The 19,426-nt window shown below is 32.7% G+C and overlaps 1 protein-coding gene across 2 annotated transcripts; it reads left to right on the top strand.

The window, feature by feature from the left end:
* The first annotated feature begins 1,228 nt into the window (after positions 1-1,228).
* On the top strand, positions 1,229-11,112 carry LOC18598676 (pre-mRNA-splicing factor). 2 transcript variants are annotated; one of them, XM_088806826.1, is made up of 7 exons: positions 1,229-1,379; positions 2,599-2,743; positions 6,246-7,157; positions 7,286-7,426; positions 10,181-10,278; positions 10,383-10,451; positions 10,623-11,112. In XM_088806826.1, exons 2-7 carry the CDS (start codon positions 2,611-2,613, stop codon positions 11,061-11,063), a joined length of 1,794 nt encoding a protein of 597 aa, XP_088662952.1. In that variant the 5' UTR covers positions 1,229-1,379; positions 2,599-2,610; the 3' UTR covers positions 11,064-11,112. The 2 variants fall into 2 exon arrangements, with proteins under 2 accessions (XP_088662952.1, XP_007028349.2); XM_007028287.3 differs by having other exon boundaries at positions 1,229-1,385; positions 10,660-11,034.
* The last annotated feature ends 8,314 nt before the right edge of the window (positions 11,113-19,426 follow it).

Here is a 19,426-nt window from a genome sequence, read left to right as displayed (position 1 = left end):
AAAGAATATAATAATCCTATCAAAGATTGTTGATGTATAATAAAATATTAAAAAATGAGAGAGTACATAACCTATACTATTGACAAATTAAGATAAATAGTTGTAAAATATAAGGTAATAGTATAATGTAAAGATCTTATCAATATAAAATAATTACTAATTTCTTGTAATATTTGTCTTTTATATATAAAATTAATGGCTAAAGGTTGTCAAATTCAATTGATTTGTTTATTCAATAATGACTGTGTGCTATGTATATTGAGAAATCAATATAAAATAATTATTAATTTATAGTAGTATCTGTCTTTTATATATAAAATAAATAGTTAAAAGTTGTCAAATTCAATTGATTTGTATATTCAATAATGACTGTGTGTTATGTATATTAAGAAATGAGTAGATTTTTTTGACTTTTTTATTTTGTTTAATGAATTGGATGGATATTTATTAGATGTATAAAAGAGATATCTAAATACTATGGATTTAGGTTCACACAGAATAAAAAGATATAATCAAAAAATAATATTAAATTACAATTGATAAATATTAAATGAATCTACCATCTAAATATTAAAAGTTATAAATTATTATTTTTAAGTATTTTTTTTTGAAATAAATAAAAGTAAAAAAAAAACTCTTCAATGTAAAAAACAATATAATTTTGACATAAGGTATATAAAAAAATTAATTCAATTGAGAATGACAAGTATCAATCAATTGACTCAAAAAAAAGATGTCTAAATACTATGAATTTAAGTTCATACAGAATACAAAAATATTGACAAAAAATAATATTAAATTTTAATTGATAAATATTAAATGAATCTATCTTTCAAATATTAAAAGTTAAAAATTATTATTTTTAAATATTTTTGTTGAAATAAATAAAAGTTAAAAAAACCATTCAATGTAAAAAATAATATAATTTAGACATAAAAAATATAAAAAAATTAATTCAATTGATAATAACAAGTGTCAATCAATTATCTTACTTTTATATATATTATAGATATGTTAAATAATTAAATTATATAGGTGTCAATCAATTGATTTATTTGGAGATAATTTTTAATGTAAGCAGACAGTTACACATACATTATGGACAGTAATTATTAAAAAAAATAAAGAAAAAAAAAATAGTGAAAATGCATTTCAAAAAAAAAAAAAAAGAAAAAATGACGGAGCAGCACGTAACAAAGCAACGGTGAGGTCGAGCTCATGCGATGACAACTCCCACTCCCCCGATTTTCTTGCTTCGCTTCACTTTTCGTTAAAAGTTAAGAGCCCTGAGGAAAGGGGAGAGTGCACCGCAGAAATACAGCAAAGGCGACGGGGAGGAAGGCTCTTCTCTTTGAAATCGAATTCTTTAACAACCAAAGGCATAGGTTTCATTCTCTCTCTCTCTTTTTATTTAATTTCCTAAAGTAGTAATATTGCTCCTTCAATCGTGTTTAACATTGTTATTCGAATCCCTAGATTCGCTTTTATTTGATCTCTTTTGTTGCTCACAAACTGTCAGAAATGAAAATGATATTTCGAGTTCTTACCCCTCAATCCTGTCTTCTCTTCCTTGATTTAATCTAGGGTTTCTTGTTTTTAATCTTCATTTTACTGCGTATTTTTTAATGAATTTCCCAAATACATTTTTGTTCTTGTTGGTGCTGATAGTTTCTGAAAGAAATGAAAATGTGAAAAAGAGGAAAAAGAACTCCTAGGTTTATGGAGCTTATATCTGTTTTTGAGATAAGAAAAGAAAAGAACTCTTAAATTCCTATTCTTTGGTGTCCGCCTGAACGACAGCAAAACATTTCTTGACCTTAAGCAGAAGCAAAAGTCGTATTTAATTATAAATTGTTCCTTACAGTAAATAGTAATATATTCTGTCATTCATCAAGAATTGAATTTCCAAGTTTTAATCTTTCAAAGATATCATTATGCATTTGCACTTTTTTTTTTTAAAAAAAAAATTTGGAAGCATTATGCTAGTAGAATGAGCAATAACAAAGTAAAAAGGAGCTTTACTTGCTTAGAATAAAATAACAAATAGAAACTAAATTAAAGAATGATAGTAGTTACTGAACCTTGAGTTGACTCAAGGGAGAGATAAATTGAGGCTTGACTTTGAAATCTGCTTTTTATTTGCTGATTCTTATTTGCTTTTTATTTGACCTTGAGTTATCATAGCTTCTCCCTTCTTCCTTTCATACCTGAAATCTGCTGATTTTTATTTGCTTGATTAGATATTTTTCACTCTGTTTACTGGCTACTAATGGTGACTTGGGAATGCTGGGGTTGCCTAGTTTTCTTTTGCTGAGGAATCTTTATTTATTTATTTATTATTTTTCAAATTTAAGTTTATCAGATTGGAAGTTTTGTTCAAATGATTGTTCTAATTTTGAATTACTCTATGGTTGTAATGACGTGAGTTTCGCTTTATTTTCCTTCCCCCTGCCCCCCAAATGCCCACAATTGTTAGTTTTTTCGATAACATCGGTTTCTTCTTCTTAATTCCCAAATAATTATGTTGTCTTGGCAAATATGTTGTTCTTTTCTATGCTTTCTTATGTTTACTTAACATAAAATTATTAATTATTTCAGGTAATAGGCTTCATGGACTCAAATTTGCAGACTTCACCTCCTGATGGTTCTGATGCGAAAGCAGCATTTCGTAAGTTTTCTAATGATGCATCTAACCGACAATATAGGCGCCATTCTCCAATCAGCAGGTCATCTTCATCTGAAGGTTCGTTGTTTACTTTTCTTTTATGTTCTAAGTGGATCTTTTAGAACCTTGGAATGTTTCTGATTTATGATGTTTTTAAAGTCTCAATATAAGTTCACAGTCCTTATTTTGAGTAGTATGACATTTTTTTGATTTGATGTCAGAGGTTGGTTGTAATCTGCGTTAGTTGTTGTTGATTGCATGTTCTATTATTGCAATTCATTTTTCTTTAAATTAAGTTGTGTCACCTAGAGAATGTTTCAGTTATAGTTGTGTGAGAGGAGGGGAGGATATGATGATGAGATTATCTAAGCTAACATGGGTAGAATTGGAGTCTAATTTACATAGAACTGAACTTTCTTTAGATGTTATTATTTTTAAGTAAAAACTAATTATGTAGGGTAATCTACCTAAGTGGGTTGTGGTGTACTAAGCTTGGAAGAGCTTTCATGTTAAATGGCTACAGTAAAAAGTGATTTTAGGGTACTTGGGCCCTGTACAAAGTTGTTACTGGTCAGAAATCAATTGGGGTTTAATTTAACTGTGATGTGGCCATGGATAAGATGTTGAAATTGATGGAACAAGTTGCTGGATATTGTTATTAGCAATAAGATTGGGGTTAATTGTCATATTTGGAAGGCTGCTGTTTGTAGGTCTTATTCTGAAAGCATTTGCCGAGTTTAGCATTAATTTGATTTGGATAGCAGAGGGAAGAAATTTGGCCAAGAATGTGTGGAATGCAAGAATGTTTAGCATCCATATTTTCATGAACCTGCTAGAATTGGGTTGCTAAATGGGAAAGTAACTTTTTTCTTTTTATTCAAAAATGAGTTACTACTTGCTGGCTATATGGCTGGAAACTATGCTTCCTGTTTCTTGAACCCAAGATCTTCCATTTGGATGAGATATGCCTTTGTTATTCAACTAGGTACTTTTATTAGGAGAAACTGATCAATAAACTTGTAAATAACCTCTTAGGGCCCTAGAAAGTAGATAAACTTCCAAACTCTCAGAATGTATAGGCTTAGCCAATTTTATATGTAATCTAGGGTGCAATAACTGCATCAATGACAGTTCTGCTCTTGAAGATGAAAATGCACACAAGGTCACAATTTATAAAATATGGGAAATACATAGTAAAAAGCACTAAAGAAGGACTTTAAATGGCTGTATCAATTACATTTTAAGAGGCAAGTAGGTTGATGGCCTTGGGTGTGGTGGAGCAGGGAATTATTATATTTTTTAGATAATTTAAAGCTGAGAAAGAATCTGAAAGTCATTATTTAGATATCGTTGCCTTGCATCTGAAGGTGTTTTTATCCTTGAGATGGATATGAAAATTGCAGGCACCCGTCTCTTATGCTTGTATATGACTTCAAATAGAAGTCAAGAGACTCACTCGTATAACTATTTATGGTTAGTTCACTCTACTGATGACTTTCTAATAATTAAAGAAACACTGATTCTAGTTAATTAGATCTGCTGGATATTTTAAATTGTCCCCTACATACTATATATCTGTGTCTAGATTTCAGGAGTTGCTGTATTATTCAAGTTTCACCTAAAGACAATAATTATTTCAATAATCCTGGATAATTTAGTTCCCAGTGCTACTTTTCTCTCAATTCAAAAATAATCATTCAATGGAAAGATATTATTCTAGCTTCTTCTGCCTTATCTTTTCTAAGAAGTACTCCGTGGGAATTTCAAATTCAAGAACAAGAGTTAATCATCAATACAAAAAAGTTTGTCTTGTATGCATGGCCTTCATAGAATGCAAGAAATTGGAACCCTTGCTAATGTAGGATGGGAAGTAGAGTTGCATCAAATTAAGAAAATTCGAAATATGTTGGTAAGAGCTTGTAATCTCACCATTCACATGGTTACTAGGGAAGTAGAAACGAAGAAAGAGGATGGAAGGCAAAACTATCTTCTGTTGCTTGGTGGGGATGGAATAGGAAATGGGAAGCAAATTTTGTTGAATTTGCACCTTTACAGTCTCTCAAAATCTTAATTCTTTAATAAGTGGAAGGAAAAAATATATAGATAAATTAATAATTTTATTAACAATTCTATTTTCTACTGTTTTGTTTCCTTTTGAGGTTCCGTCTCTTTTCCCAATAAGGAGGGAGGCAAATTTTATTCCTTTCCTTCCCTTTTTCTCCTCACTTTTTTCTTCCTTCCTACCAAACAAAGGTTAGGCTTTTGTTTCAGTGGGAGAAGATAATTAGGGCTTGTTGGTTAGTTTAGAAAGGAAAAGACTAAGTTTTGAGGGGAAAAAAAAATGAAATGGAAAGGGATTAAATCTTCCTATGGACAGTGATTCAAGGTTGGGTTGAAGCTTGAAAAATATGCTTTCATGTGGATTTGGTTTGTTGATGACTACTTTTAGGGTTTAAAAGGAATGAATGGTTCTAATGTGAAAGACTATGAAGAATAATTACTAGAATACTTCTGACACAGATAAACTAAGACTTAATAAGAAGATTTACCAAGTACCCCCCATAGTGTTAAAAACTGAATAAGAATAAGATTTACCATAATATTCCTACATAAGCACAAAATTGGGACTTAATAATATTCCTTCTAGCTTCAATAATGACCTAATATAGTCCAATATCAAATAAAGATCACAATGCCAAATCTGCTGGGAATTTAATTTGACTTTCTTGACTACTTTGTTTTCTGCCTCATACCCTATGTGTTCTAGTGGTTTTCTTCTTTGTCATGTTGTGTCATACAATTCTGTAAACGTGTGATGAATTCACATTGGAGTTGTCACTTTTGTTGTGAATTTATCACTCTGATGTTTAGTCATCTTTGCATGAACCAGTAGATATGAAATGATTATTGTTACTATTGTTATTTCAAAAGTGCTGTTGATGTTGATTGGCCTTTACAGCCCGTTATATGTGACCGGAGTCAGAGTTTTGGGATAAGCAAATCTGTCTGGACTGTTTGGTTGTCACCCTTTAGTACTTTGGTTAATATATTGAAGTGTGATGATACAAACTAGGAAACTTTAGTTTATATAGAAGTTTTGATGAAAATTGGACTGGTTGGAAATTAGGGTTAAAGTGGGAGGAGCCCACTGCACTAGGCGAAGGCACAAAGTTCAAATTTTCTAATAACCCAAGAAATATGAGGAAGCATTGTTTTGATTGATGTTTCCACTCTCCAGTGTATTGATTCATATGCTATTTGTATATAGATAATAACTTGTAAGACTCTTAAAAGTGCAAGGCTAGAGCCTTGTCCAATGTAGTAGTCTTGACTAATTTATGATATATAGAGCTTGACTGACCATTGTACTAAGTAATTAACGCATGAAGCTTCAAGTTTAATGAACCCAAATATCTTTATTCATTGAGGAATTGCTCTTATTATTATTATTATTATCTTGACACATTAATCTACAAGTTTCTTTTCTTTTTCAATCTTAGACCTTGAATGTTTGAATGGTCATCAGCAGAAAATGTCTCACCTCTCAAAATCTCATTTCTGATTGTGTCTGTATTTACAGGAAATTCTCCTCAGCGTGACCGCAGCGTTAGTCCCATCTTATCAAGAGATGATCTGGCAAAAGGTGCTGATACTCAACCAGGAAGAGATGGGAGAGAACTAGATAGGGATTCTAGTAGGAATAAATATAGTAGAAATAGTGATTCCTATAGATATTCTGATCGACAGTCTTCCAGGAGTTCTCATGGTTACTCCAGGCATGATAATTATGTCAGTCATGACAAGTTTGCAGATGAAGGTAGTAAATATGATAGGTTGTCCTCTCGTTCTGGTCGAGAATCAAGATTTAGCACTCACTCTGATCATCCAAGACAAGAAAGTGACATTAGCAGGTCAAAAGACTATTCACGAAATGCTGACAAATATTCTCGTGATAGATATGATGGTTCAGGACATAGGATCAGGGACAAGGAGAAAGAATCACAGTCTCTAGAGCATCAGAAATATAAAGACAAGGATTCAGCTTTAGACAGGGCTGGGTCTGGTAGGAGACAGGGTAGCTCTTTTTCTGAAGAGATGGATAGAGATCGAAGAAGGCGGGGCAGAGATAGTCGAGGGGAAAAAGGGGACTACCATAGAAGCTCGGGAGATAGAAAAGGTGATTACACAGAATCTTATGAAGAATCTAGGGGACACCGGAATGACTCATCTTCTGGTAGGGAGAGGGACAATGATAAATATCGCCGTAAAGAAGGTTACAAGAGTGGACTGAAAGAAATAGATGGTCAAAAGCCTGCAAAGGAGAGAATGAAACATGATGAATGGGAAACTAATATGGAAAAAGACAGGTATGGTGGAGTTCTGAAGGAGCAGTGTGAAGAGAAGTCTATATTTGTTGGTAAAAATCAGGAATCTCCAGCTAAAAAACTGAAACTCTTTAGCTCAAGCAAGGGCAATGAGTATGATAAAGATGGTAATTTTTTTGTGCTTGATTTTACATATTAGAGCAGTTATATTCGTATCTGTTTTCCGATAGATTGATGTTTATTATTCTATTGTTTTATTACTGCGATTAGTTTCTTAAGTCTTCTTCTACTGTAGCTGATGAAAAGCGGTCAAGTCTGGAGCAAGCTGAGGAGACTGATGGAAGAGTGACCATGGGACAGGCCCATGGCAATGATGTTGACATCACTAATGACATAAATTCAGCTAAGGTTGCTGCAATGAAAGCTGCTGAATTAGGTATGCCTTATGGATTTGGCTTGGGGTGGCATCTCATCTCTCTCTCTCTTGTAGCTATTTGATGTGGAGTGACTATAACAAATTTTTTTCATTACATGCTACCAATCCTTTTATTTTTTTTCCTTTCTCTTATATTTGCTGCTAAAGATATAAGTACAATACTTTGAGTTGGTCTCATGCCCAGCTTATTATTTTAAATTTTTAAATGGGTTTGTCATTTACTTGATTTGAACATTTGCTTTTCCTACTTTTTCTCTCATAAAGAAATTGATGCACTTATGTCTTACTACCTTTTCAGTCCTTTACCCCTTTAGATAATATGATGATTAAAACTACAGCTTCCTTATATATTTTCTTTATAGAAGATTATCTATTTATTTTTAATCCATGTAGTGAGATTGCATAGGCCTAATCCATTAAAAGGAAGCAGAATTGTGTGTTTCTATATGAGAAAGCTGAACGTCTCTATATATATATGTACAACTTAGGGTGAAGGCAGGGTGGGTTCAACTTTGGGTCCATGCACCTACCATTGAGCCAAATAGTTAGGTGCACTGAATGTTGTTGATAAGATGCTGAAAATATTGATTTATGATTGTTGACATGTTTCTCTGGGGCCATTTGAGTTTTAAGTTCTTATCAATTAGGTAGCTAGTTAATGGTAATTTTTATTGGTCTCAAACTTAATTTCTTTGAAAAGTTATATCTTCTTTGCAAAAGAGAGGTTTGTCCTTTGTTCATTGTTTTGTCTTTTTTTTTTATTCTTTCTTTTAGGTGGGGATTGTTAATTTTGTGTTTGTTTGGCCTAGTTTTTTGTCAATTTATCTACCTCTTAACAACAAAAGTCAGATCAAACAAGATTTTGAGAAGCTCTTAAAAAAATAGTAGCTTTTTTTAAAAAACAAAATTTAAAAAACAAGCTTAAAGAAAAGTTCGTCTCTGGAGCTTTCTTTTCTTTTCTTTTAAAAACACGTTAGCTTTTTAGGAAATATCCCCCTCTTAATCGATTTCTCTTTCCTTTCCCTTCCTTTGCAAATCATCCTTGTTCAATGCAAATCGTGATCTTCCACTCCTTTACCTCTCTCTCTACAAAGACTACTATAAAAAAAAAGAAATAGAAAACACAGCAACAGAATAGTAAAATTTGGGATTTTTTTGTTCTTACAAAGATTAAGAGAAAAGAAGACCTAAAATTCAAAGTTGTATTCAAATACTATTTAAAAGTTCTCTTTTTTCTTGGGGAATTGAAGCATCATAGTCTGATTGCCTGCTAGATCAACAAAAATTTAAAACTATTGCCGCTGTATAAAGTTTAAGAGCTATTCTGTTTCTGTGTGGAATTTTTTGATTTTAATGTCTGAAATCGTATATAAGTTCGAAGTAGACTTATTCTGCTTTGGTTTATTAGGTGATTGAAAATAATATGAATACCCTTTATGGTAATTTTAATCAAAATTAGAGCTTATATAATTTATTTTACCAAATAGTTTTAACTTAATTTTAAAAGGTATTTTTTTTCATAAGAGCTTCGTAATAGCTTTTAAGCCAAAAAAAGGCTAAGCCAAACAAGCTCTTTGCCCTTTAAAATTTAGAATCTAGTTCTCTACTTTGCCCATGCTAAAAGTTATCCTGTTGCCTAATGTCTATGATACTGATATAATATGCTTCTCATGGTTTTGATCATTACCTTTCACTTAATTTGTGGTTTTCATGGTTAAGTTTGTTGGTTGTGATGGCATGAAGCTGTAACTGTTATTTGAGAGTATATGCTGGAGACAACGTAGAGTTTATATGCCTTTGTTTTGCATGCCATGAGGATTTTGAAAAAGGATAATCAACTTGTTCATCCTTTGTTATATGGTATTTGTTTGAAACTCAACAACAGACAAAAGAAGTGGTTTTTGTTTGTCATGATAGGGAGTTAGCTGAAAGATTTGTTTCAACTGTGCTTTATACTTAAATTTTGGTAGTTAGAATCGAAGCGGGGAAATAGTTTAATTCCACTTGGAAATGGAGCCATTAGCATGCTTTTGTCGCAAACTACTTTGAAGCTATGAGGTTTACATAGAAAATATGCTGTCATAATGATGCATTAGTCATATGTTCTGTCTTCTGGACTGGTCTTGTGTAAGATTCAAGCCTCAAAAGTTACCATTTGTTTGGTCTCTAATAATCATGGCCTCTATTAAAATGGAGTATGTTTTGTCATTTCCATCCATTGGAGAATTTGTTTCTTGGGGACCTAAGTTCTTTAGCCTTCTATCATGCTGTGCTATCACTCTGTCATCTTCTCTAATATGCTCCATCTTTAATTCTCTTTTTTGGTCTGACAGTTTTTGTATCTGGGATGGTTATATACTAAAGTAGGTTTTGAACTTGAAAATGCAACTTAGATAACATCAATTGCATCCCACCCGAAAGGTGGTTAACTGGTCTCATGCTGATAAGATTGCTCACTATATTTCTGCAGTATGCCTGTCATAGAACATGCTTGATTAGTTGTTCTTCTTTGTATATTACCCTCTATATGGTACTTTAATTGCATTGGTGTTTCCATAATTACTTTTGTTCCTATAATTGAAAGAGGGATCCTTCTGATGGCTCTATTTCCTATTTGCAGTCATACTAATTGATTAAGTAATTATTATTTCCTTTTGTTTCTGTTACTGGAACGTTATAGACTGGCAGCTGGGTTTCTATGAAAGTTTATGTTATATTGTATTAACACAGTATCTGAATTGATTATCAATGCAGTTAACAGGAACCTTATTGGGGCAGGTCATAGTAATATGACTACTGAGCAAAAGAAGAAGTTGCTCTGGGGGAGCAAGAAAAGCACCCCTGCAGAAGAGGTATTTCTTATGAGTTAGCTAAATTTTCAGCTTTTTCGAATTTTACAGTTTACTCCATTTAACATAAATTGCTACTTCTATGTATGTATATGGTTGAATGTCAGTCTGGCCATCGCTGGGATACTGCACTATTTGGTGACCGGGAGCGACAAGAGAAGTTCAATAAACTCATGGTAAATCCCTATGCCCTCTTTATGGCCTCATGTGTGTGTGTGTGTGTTGTCTGAGCAACTTGTTTGCCTTACAATTTAGTGGTGGCAGCTTAGGACAGAACATACCATTGCATGTGCTTCCATGACTCATTCTCTCATTTAGAGTTCCATCACGTACTAACACAGTTTTAGAGTCTGAGGTTGCCTTGGTACCTATGGCCAATTGTAGGGTGTGAAAGGGGAGGTGAAGGTGGAGCAGAAACCAGAGAATCAAGATGGCAGTGGTCTCCTTCAAGCAGAGAAGCAACGGGAAGTCCAGCAGGATTTGGAGAAACAGTACACTGCTGGACTCCGAAGAAGGGATGGTCGCACTGTTGGATTAGGTCTTTGAGAAGTAGAGTAGGAAATTTCTGTAGCTCCGTGGGAATGCTTTGTGACAATGTGTTGTACTCTTGCGCAAGAACACTTGCTCTTGACCATTATGGCATTCTGAGGAAAAATATGCATTGTTGGATGTTTCAGATCTCAGCAGATGGCTCTACCCTTATGCTTTCAGTAGACAATATAAACAACTCTCTCTCCCTCTTTCTCTCATTGTTTAACATATTTCTTTGTTTGGTCCTTAAAATTTAGGAAAATGTCTCATATGTTCAATGCAATGCTTGAATTTTAATTTTATCCATTTAACGTCAATTTTAAATTTTATTAAAAATAAATATAAAATCTTTTTAAAAATTTTCTTTCGAATTTGTAACTAATTGGATCTGCCCAACCAAGGCCAAACCCATCATCAGCGTGTCAAAATTGGCTTCAAAATCCATAGAGAATCGCATAAAGCAAGCTGATATTATTGCAAACATGGAGGTCAGTAGAGAGGGAAGGGAAAGAAAGGAGAGGATTTTATATTTTTGAAAAGACAAATTAAAGTAAAAAAAATATTTTTTAAAATTTTACAAATAGTAATTCCTTTAGAATTTTCTATTTTTTATGTTCTAAAGAAATGAAATTTTTTTAATGAATGAGGTTATGCCATGTGTCCCGGATTAAAAAATAATGTGATATTTATTTGGTCATCAAATTTTTTTATTGGAATTAAAAGTTAGGTCACCTTGATCTTGATCGACAGAATGAAAGTTCAAGTACCAAATTAAATTTTTATTTAGTACATGTACTCCATTAAGTATTTTTTGAATTATAAGGACCAAAGGGTCTAAATGTTACATTAAAAAAAAAAACACTTCCTTAAATTTTTAAGGAATTAATTACCAGCAATTACATTTTAAGTATATCATACTCCCTTTATTTGAAGTTTGACTTATTTAACTTTTTCCTTATCCCTAATCATATTCGGTCCATTCTAACTTTTCCCTATTTCCATAATTCCCGTTAAAGCATTTTCTCAAATTTTTTAAGCTTCTTTTCTTTCCCTTCCGATATGTACGAATGGATAAATTTTACGTATAATTAATTTATAATTAATTTAAGATTTACAATAGTTAAACTTTAGAATACAAAAGTGTACCTGATTTTTTATCTATAATTTGACAACGAAAATACTCATAATATTAATTGTTAAGATTCAATACACTGAGATCTTCTTTCTTAATCAATAACTCTTCAATACACAGTTCTATAGTATTAAGCCCATTTTTAATATTGAAGGCTAATCTATTTTATTAAATCATATTATGGACTATAATATTGTGTCTATATTAAGACCAAATTAGTTTACCCAATTTTTTATAAAAGAGAATTAAATTAACTAATGTAAGTCCACACTTTAATTATTTAGAAAAATCTAACTTCCACTTGGACTACAAAATTTAAATTCAAATTTTGAAAACACATTTTCTTGAAAAACGACTCAATTTAGAACAAACTGATCTCGAGACTACCCTAAATATCTTTCTATCCATTAAAATGTAAAACCCCATATTTTAGTGCAAAGGTAAAATGGTAAATTCCTTGTGGGCTTATAACATATTCCTTTCAACCAAATAATTTTAAAATTTCTCTTTGAAAAGCTTATTTTTATAAAATAGCAAGTTCATTTGAAAGAAGAAACAGAGAGAAGACAAAAGCAAGAGAGACAGGTGTATTTTGTAACAAAGGGCAATATGGTCTCAATTAGACCCTTTGACACCTTGACTCGATCAAAGCCTTGACTTTCTTCTCCCCCATGTGTGGCAGGCTATCCCCATTTTCTTTTTCTTTTCCACGTTCTTTCTCTCCTTTCACCTATGTACTTCATTTTTTCTGTATTCTTCTTCACGCCAAAAAATTTCTAGCCTTGAATCTTAAATCAAAACTTGGCTAGGGTAAACTTCCCCTTCTAAATTTTAACTTTTTCTCTCACTTCAAGTTAGGGTTTTTGCTTAATCTTTCCTTCCACAAGCTCACCAAGATAAGAGCAACATAAATATAGGTCATTGAGTATGAGTGTCAAATCCCAATTTCGACAACATGACCGATGCAAGGATTTATATGGGTATAGCCCAATAGGTTCAAACAAGCCTTTTAACTCATCACATGCTAGGGCACATTTATCTAAGTGCAGTATCATCCATCATGAAAAATCATCATCATGAAGTATGGTAAACATTTCATTTAAATTTTCAAAATCCATATCACATATAATGTGAGACCCCAACCTCTATAGGCTTGTAACTAAGCATAGATGTAATAATACGAGCCAGGGGTAATTTCGTCATTTTCTCTAATAAGCTTCCAAAAGAAAGTTTTATTATATTTTAAGGTCAAAATGGGTATAAGATTGCATAAATGATGTGTGATGGTGAAAACACGAAGAAAACTAGAAGTTTCAACAATTTTCATAATAGGGGCAAAATGGTCATTTTTCACCTTGGGTTAAAATTTTAAGTTTTTATGAACCCAAACATGTCTAGACCATTATGGACCTTGTCCCAGTGTTAAAAGAGAAAAAAGATTGCATAAAAGATTAGAGGAGAACAAGTAAATTGGTGGAGGGGCATTTTCATAATTTTAAGGGAAAGGATAAGATTGCTATAAATATCTTGAAATTTCCAGCACCTTCTTGAATTTCCAGCAGCTGGTCTTCTTCTTCCCTTCTCCTTTCTCACGTTTCTTCAATTTCTCCATGAGAGTTTTCTTCAAGCTTCTATAACTTTCTCTGTCTAGCTCCAATTTTCATGCTTTTGGTGTACTCTTCCATAAACCCTTATGCTCTTTCATCCTTTCACTTTAAAACCCTTCAAAAATCTAGTTTTCATACTTTCTCTCACTAGCTGGACGTTCTAGAGAGAGAAAGAGAGAATTACACCATTTATTTGGAAGCTATTGGGAGAGAATTTGACTACAAAAGAGCCCTAGGGATTTATGAGCTGTTTATTGTTGAGTCTGTTCATTACTTTTAGTGATTAAGATAGTGAACATAGATGGCCATTTAATGTGGCAATTGAAAACTAGCTAAGAGATAGCTTTTAGGGTTCATAGTGTGTAAAATTGACCTATTGCTTATGCTAATGTGATCCTAGGTTCTAAAGAAGCCCCATCATCTCATTTGGACAATTAGAGTAATTGGAGTCATCTAAAGGCTCTACAATCAATTGGTGAGTGGACTACCTATCAAAATTGTTTTGGGAATATGACTGTTTTGACCAAAGTGTTTGAATGATTTTATATAACTTTTCTAAAAATTGAATGCCTTGGGAACAAGCTCTTGTGAAATGGTTTATGTTATGATATGAGGTTATTATGGATTTCTATGTGGCTGCATTATGTTGATATACATAAATGCTTGAATATAATGTTGTGTAATTATATTGACTCGGTTATGTGCGAGTAGGGAGTGCGCATAACCCGGTGATGACCTAGCCATGTGCGAGTAGGGAGTGCGCATGAGCTGGTGATGATGATGATGGGATGGGGTGCATGATGATGATGGGATTGTCTGCATGATGGTGATGGGTATATGTATATGTATACATACGTAAACATGTGTGTTATAAGAAATTTATGAGTTATGTATATTGATGTAATGTATGTGAGATTCGGTAAGTTAAACTTTGGGAAGTTGTTATGTAATTCTTATTAGTTTTGAACATTTCAAGCAGGGTGGTTTTCTTTGGGAGAAAGGAAAATTTTTGTTTGGTGCCCTGTATTTCGTTGCAGCGAAAATCATTCTCACTGCAGCGAGAAACTCTCGGGTTTGAGAACCTTCACCAGAACTGGTTTTCGCTGCAACGAGAATGTATTTCACTGCAGCGAGATAGTCACTGTAGCTTCTCGCTACAGTGAAAAGAAATCTCGCTGTAGCGAAAAACTCTCTGTTTCTTCAGCTGAATTTCGTTGCAGCGAGAAAGAATCTTGTTGCAGCGAGAAACCTTCTGTTTTTGGGTTACAATTTTGCTGCAGCGAGAAAGAATCTCGCTGCAGCGAAAAATCTTCTGTTTTGGTCTCCTATCTTGTCCAATTGCTGCCCTATCTTTCACTTCTTTGCTATCATATCGTAGCATGGACTTCCAACATTAAAGATTAGATGAGTTAAGTTTAAAATGGGGAGGTTTAGTGAGAAACCCTCAGCTAGTTGAGAAACCTTCGTTCGGCTAATAACTAAATCCCAACGTCGCTGCAACGAAAATTCATTCTCGCTGCAGTGTATGCCTTTCCGCTGCAGCGAAGATTCGTTGTCGTGTTTGACTTGCTTGTGAAATATTGAAGTTTTCATTCTTCAAATGGTTTGTTATGTATGGGTCCTTGATTTTCAAATGATTAATCATTTAAGGGCTTTGATGAGGGTTTTTTTAATAAGAATAGAAACAAATTGCATTGTTTTGAAAAAGAATGCCTCATGATTTCATTAAAGATTCCTTATGGTATGCTTGTTCCCTTTCTTGTTCACTCGGGTTTATACTCACCGTTTTTAACTTCATGTTTTCACATCACGAGGCAGCAGGTAACTAGGACGAGGTGTCCTTGTAACTTATATCCATCTTTTAGTAGGTGTCTCGGCATTCAGTAGCTGTACATTCGTTCGAGTCCCTCCGCTGGAAGTCAAGTCTTCTTTTTTTTGAGATATATAGACAAACTTGATGTAAATTATTAAGATACATGTTGTAGGCAATGTACATTTAATTGATATGCCAGTATGAGTTGGCGAACGTTTAATTTTATTATGATTCTAAGTTATGAAATAGGACTTAGTAGTTATGATGGAATGATGAGTATGTTAGATTAATAGGCTTGCTTGGGCTTAGTGGATTACATCCATTGGGCCCATGCGCTGGTCATGGTCCGGAATTTGGGTCGTGACATATAGTTTCTTATATCCTTTCGTATAAACATCATATGCACACTTCGGTGTCCATATCATTTATAGCCTCATCATTATGTGTATATATCACAAGTCATTTGCACCATTTTCGGTGCTCATCATAAATAACTCATATCAAGAGTAAATAAACATAAGTATCCTCCATTTTTATTTACATAGCAAATGTCCAACATGAAAAGTAAATAAATATGTATGACTCGACTCAACACCACAATAGAATGTAATGACATTGGAAGCCTTAAAGGAAGGCTTTATCACATTTAGCAAGTAAAAGTTGAGTTACTGGTTTGAAACCAAACAAATTTATCTTCAAGTGTGAGTTATAAAACTAAGTGAGCTAACATGGGAAGGGGACAATTTAAAAGGGAATAGCTTTTTATAAAAGTCCACAATCTTGAATAAGCATGACCCTAAAAATAATTATCAATCTTCATTCAAATCTTTGAAATAATGTTGTTACAAGACCATTTTTAATTGAAATTTAAGTCATCCAAAAGTTTGGATTCAAAAAGGAAGTTAAAAAATAAGTGAAAATTCATTTTTAAAATAGAAATAGGTTATTCTAAACTTTAGGTATCAATACCTTCCTGAGGGGTATCGATACTTTTTATCCAAAAGGCTTACTAGACTTTAAGTATTGATACTTCCTAGGAAAGTATCGAATACTTTTTACATAGTATGCTTTCTTGGGCATTTTGCTTGCTAAGTACTGACACTTGTTTTTGAAGTATTGATACTTGATTCATAAAAACCAAAATTTTGGGCAATTTTCAGCATCTTTAAAAACCAACTACCCTTATATTCTGAAGGGCATTCATATAACATAAGTTGTCACTAGGATTCAACAAGATAACACTATTAACAATCAATCAAAATTTTTATTGAATGATAATAATCAATCATTTAAATCTAAATCCATACCTTGGAATCTAATCCATACATCACTCTAACTATTCCAAACTTAATAAACTTATTTCAATAAACATATTACAAGGACAATGGTACGATCCCTATTACCTAGGACAACTCATTGGATAACGGTACGGTTTCCATTATCTTGGACATTCAAGGATAATAGTTCGGTCCCCACTATCTTGGACTTTCTCAAATAATGATTGGTTCTCACTATCTTGGACATAACAAGGACAATGGTACTATCCCCATTGTCTAAGACTACTCATCAATTAATGGTACAATCCCCATTATCTTGGACATTCTTGAATAATGGTATGATCCCCACTATTTTAGACATAACATGGATAATGATGCGGTAGCCACTATCTTAGACATAAGTCAAGTGGTACCATGCCCCATGACAAGGCTACATATTTGTGTGGTGTTCAACATATCAATAACATACCACAACACAATATACTCATATACATATCATCATGTACATGTTCTCTTATGTAATCATTCAAACTCATGGACATCATTAACATAATCAAGTTTTTACATCATGTTTATCTCATAATCAAAAAGGTGGGTATTCATTCATCCACACTTGCATACATATAGCCATACAATAATTTCATATCAATCATACCATCATAGATTCATTTTGAAGGAAAACATTTAAAGGGCTTGTCTTCCCTTGTTAAAAACTACTACATAATATTCATAATTACATAGTATATATACATTTAAAACCTTCTTTGAAAACTTTGAAAACTATTTTTAAACTTTTCATGTTTAAAGGATTTAACATGGCAATCAGCAAGGCACAAAACTTAATAAATATGCTCAACTTTATACATATCAAATGCTTAAAATGTTGAGTCTACCCACCTAGATTGATTCATCAACTAGCATGGGATCGAAACACTGGCTCTTCACTCCAAATAAATCCTTGGAGCTTGAATAGAACCTATAGTAGCAATCATTCAATCATAAACACAACTTAAAACTAAAATCCTGAAATTTGAAAATGGGTTATTTCAAACCCTAACTAAATCTTATGTACTCTAACTTTTTAACTTACTAATCTACTATTCAAAGATAAACTAATGGCGTAAACACTTATATTTATCTTTTTCTTAACTTGGTGAGCTTGTTGTGAGAGAAAATTGTGTTAGACACCAAAACCTTAGAGAAAGAAGCTCAAATTTGTTGAGAGAGTAAAAATCATAGCTTGAAAACCAGAGATTTGAAAATTGAATAGTGGAAAGCCTTTTGCTTGCTTCAAAATTGAAAAATCGATTTGAATATTCAAGAATGAAGGTTTTAGAGAGGGAATGGACAAGATAAAGGTTGAGAGTTGCTAGAAAAAGTAATAGGAGGTGGACTAGGGCTAAAGAGGGGTCAAGACTAGCCTATTAGGGAAATTTTTAGAGTGATGTAAAACGATGACAAATGTTGATACTTTGGTTTTGGGTTTTCAAGTAGCAATACTTGTTCTTCAAAATCCTTTTAAAAGCTTCATAAGCAGCAAGTGTCGATACCTTATTCTTGGGTATCAATATTGTTAGATAATGTTAGCTCAATAATGGTGAGAAAATATCCAAGAGGGCTGGGGCGGGGGGGTGAATTGGATTTATAAAATTTCTTTATAATAAATTAAACTTTTAATGAAATCTTGAAGATAAGTTTCTCAAATTGATTCTTGATCAAATGCTGTTTTTCTCTTCTATTTTAACCTAAAAAATGTTCCCAATAGGTCATTTTTATAGTTGGAGATGATTTAGTGAAGAAACTAGCTATTTTTCTTTTGAATTCCGTGTCTAATGGCTATCTAGGATCGAACCTTAATGATGGAGTGTCGATCTTTTAAAGTTTTAGTGCCTTTGTTTTTCTTCTGTATCTTGTTGGGATTGACGTCTTGATGTTGGGGTGCTGATCCTTCAAAGCTCCAGTAGTTTCTTTACATTCTGTTTCATCTTAGAATCGACTTTTAAGCCTAGGTGGTCGATTCTAAGTCTTTCAAGTATCTACTTCATTCTTTATCATCTTGAGGTCGACCTTCTTGCTGTGGGGGGTTGATCTTGTGAAGTTCCAGTAGCTTCATTCTTCATTTTGTCTACTTGGGATCAACCTGCTCTATTAAAAGGTGTCGATCCTATAATGTTCCGGAAGCTACATATTGCTCTTTATTTCTCTTTAGGATTGACCCTTTACTAAGAGGAGGTCGATTCCTATAGCTTAGATCATTTAGAGCCTGTTTGGCCTGGCTTTTTTCTAACTTAAAAGCTATTATGTAGCTCTTATGAAAAATAATAGTTTTTAAAATTAAGCTAAAGTTGTTTGGCAAATTTTTTTTATAAGTTTTATTTTATAAGTTATAATTTTTGTTAAAATTATCATAGAAGGCTTTTTTTAGAGGGTAATATTGTAATTATTTTTAATAAATGAGGATATTTTTGGAACAAAAATAAAAATTCTCTTATATTTTTAAAAGAAGAAAAAAAAAAACTTTTCCTTGGAGCTTTTTTTTAAGCTCTTTTTTTAAAAATTTTGTTCTTAAAAAAAGGGCTGCTTTTTTTTTAAGAGCTTCTCAAAAAATCATGTTTGGCCTGGCTTTTGCTTTTAAGAGGTAGATAAGCTGAAAAAAAGTTAGGCTAAACATGCACTTAGAATGCTTCCTTTGGAATTCGTTTTGATACCAAACACTTGGATATTTCAAAGGCAAATGCAAGGGAGGTGTAAAGACTTATTCAATCAAGTTTGAAACTCATACAAGCAATTT

The sequence above is a fragment of the Theobroma cacao genome, chromosome 5 (assembly GCF_053813885.1).
Source record: "Theobroma cacao isolate CCN51 chromosome 5, ASM5381388v1, whole genome shotgun sequence".
Classification (NCBI taxonomy): Eukaryota; Viridiplantae; Streptophyta; class Magnoliopsida; order Malvales; family Malvaceae; genus Theobroma; species Theobroma cacao.
This window is presented reverse-complemented; position numbering and strand designations above follow the sequence as displayed.

What these genes read in the sequence shown, in the direction of transcription:
- LOC18598676 (XM_088806826.1), top strand. Translation starts at nt 2,611, where the DNA reads ATGGACTCAAATTTGCAGACTTCACCTCCTGATGGTTCTGATGCGAAA. An exon ending in AAAGCACCCCTGCAGAAGAG is followed by an intron (nt 10,279 to 10,382) that starts GTATTTCTTATG and finishes GTTGAATGTCAG; the next exon opens with TCTGGCCATCGCTGGGATAC. An exon ending in AGAAGTTCAATAAACTCATG is followed by an intron (nt 10,452 to 10,622) that starts GTAAATCCCTAT and finishes ACACAGTTTTAG; the next exon opens with AGTCTGAGGTTGCCTTGGTA.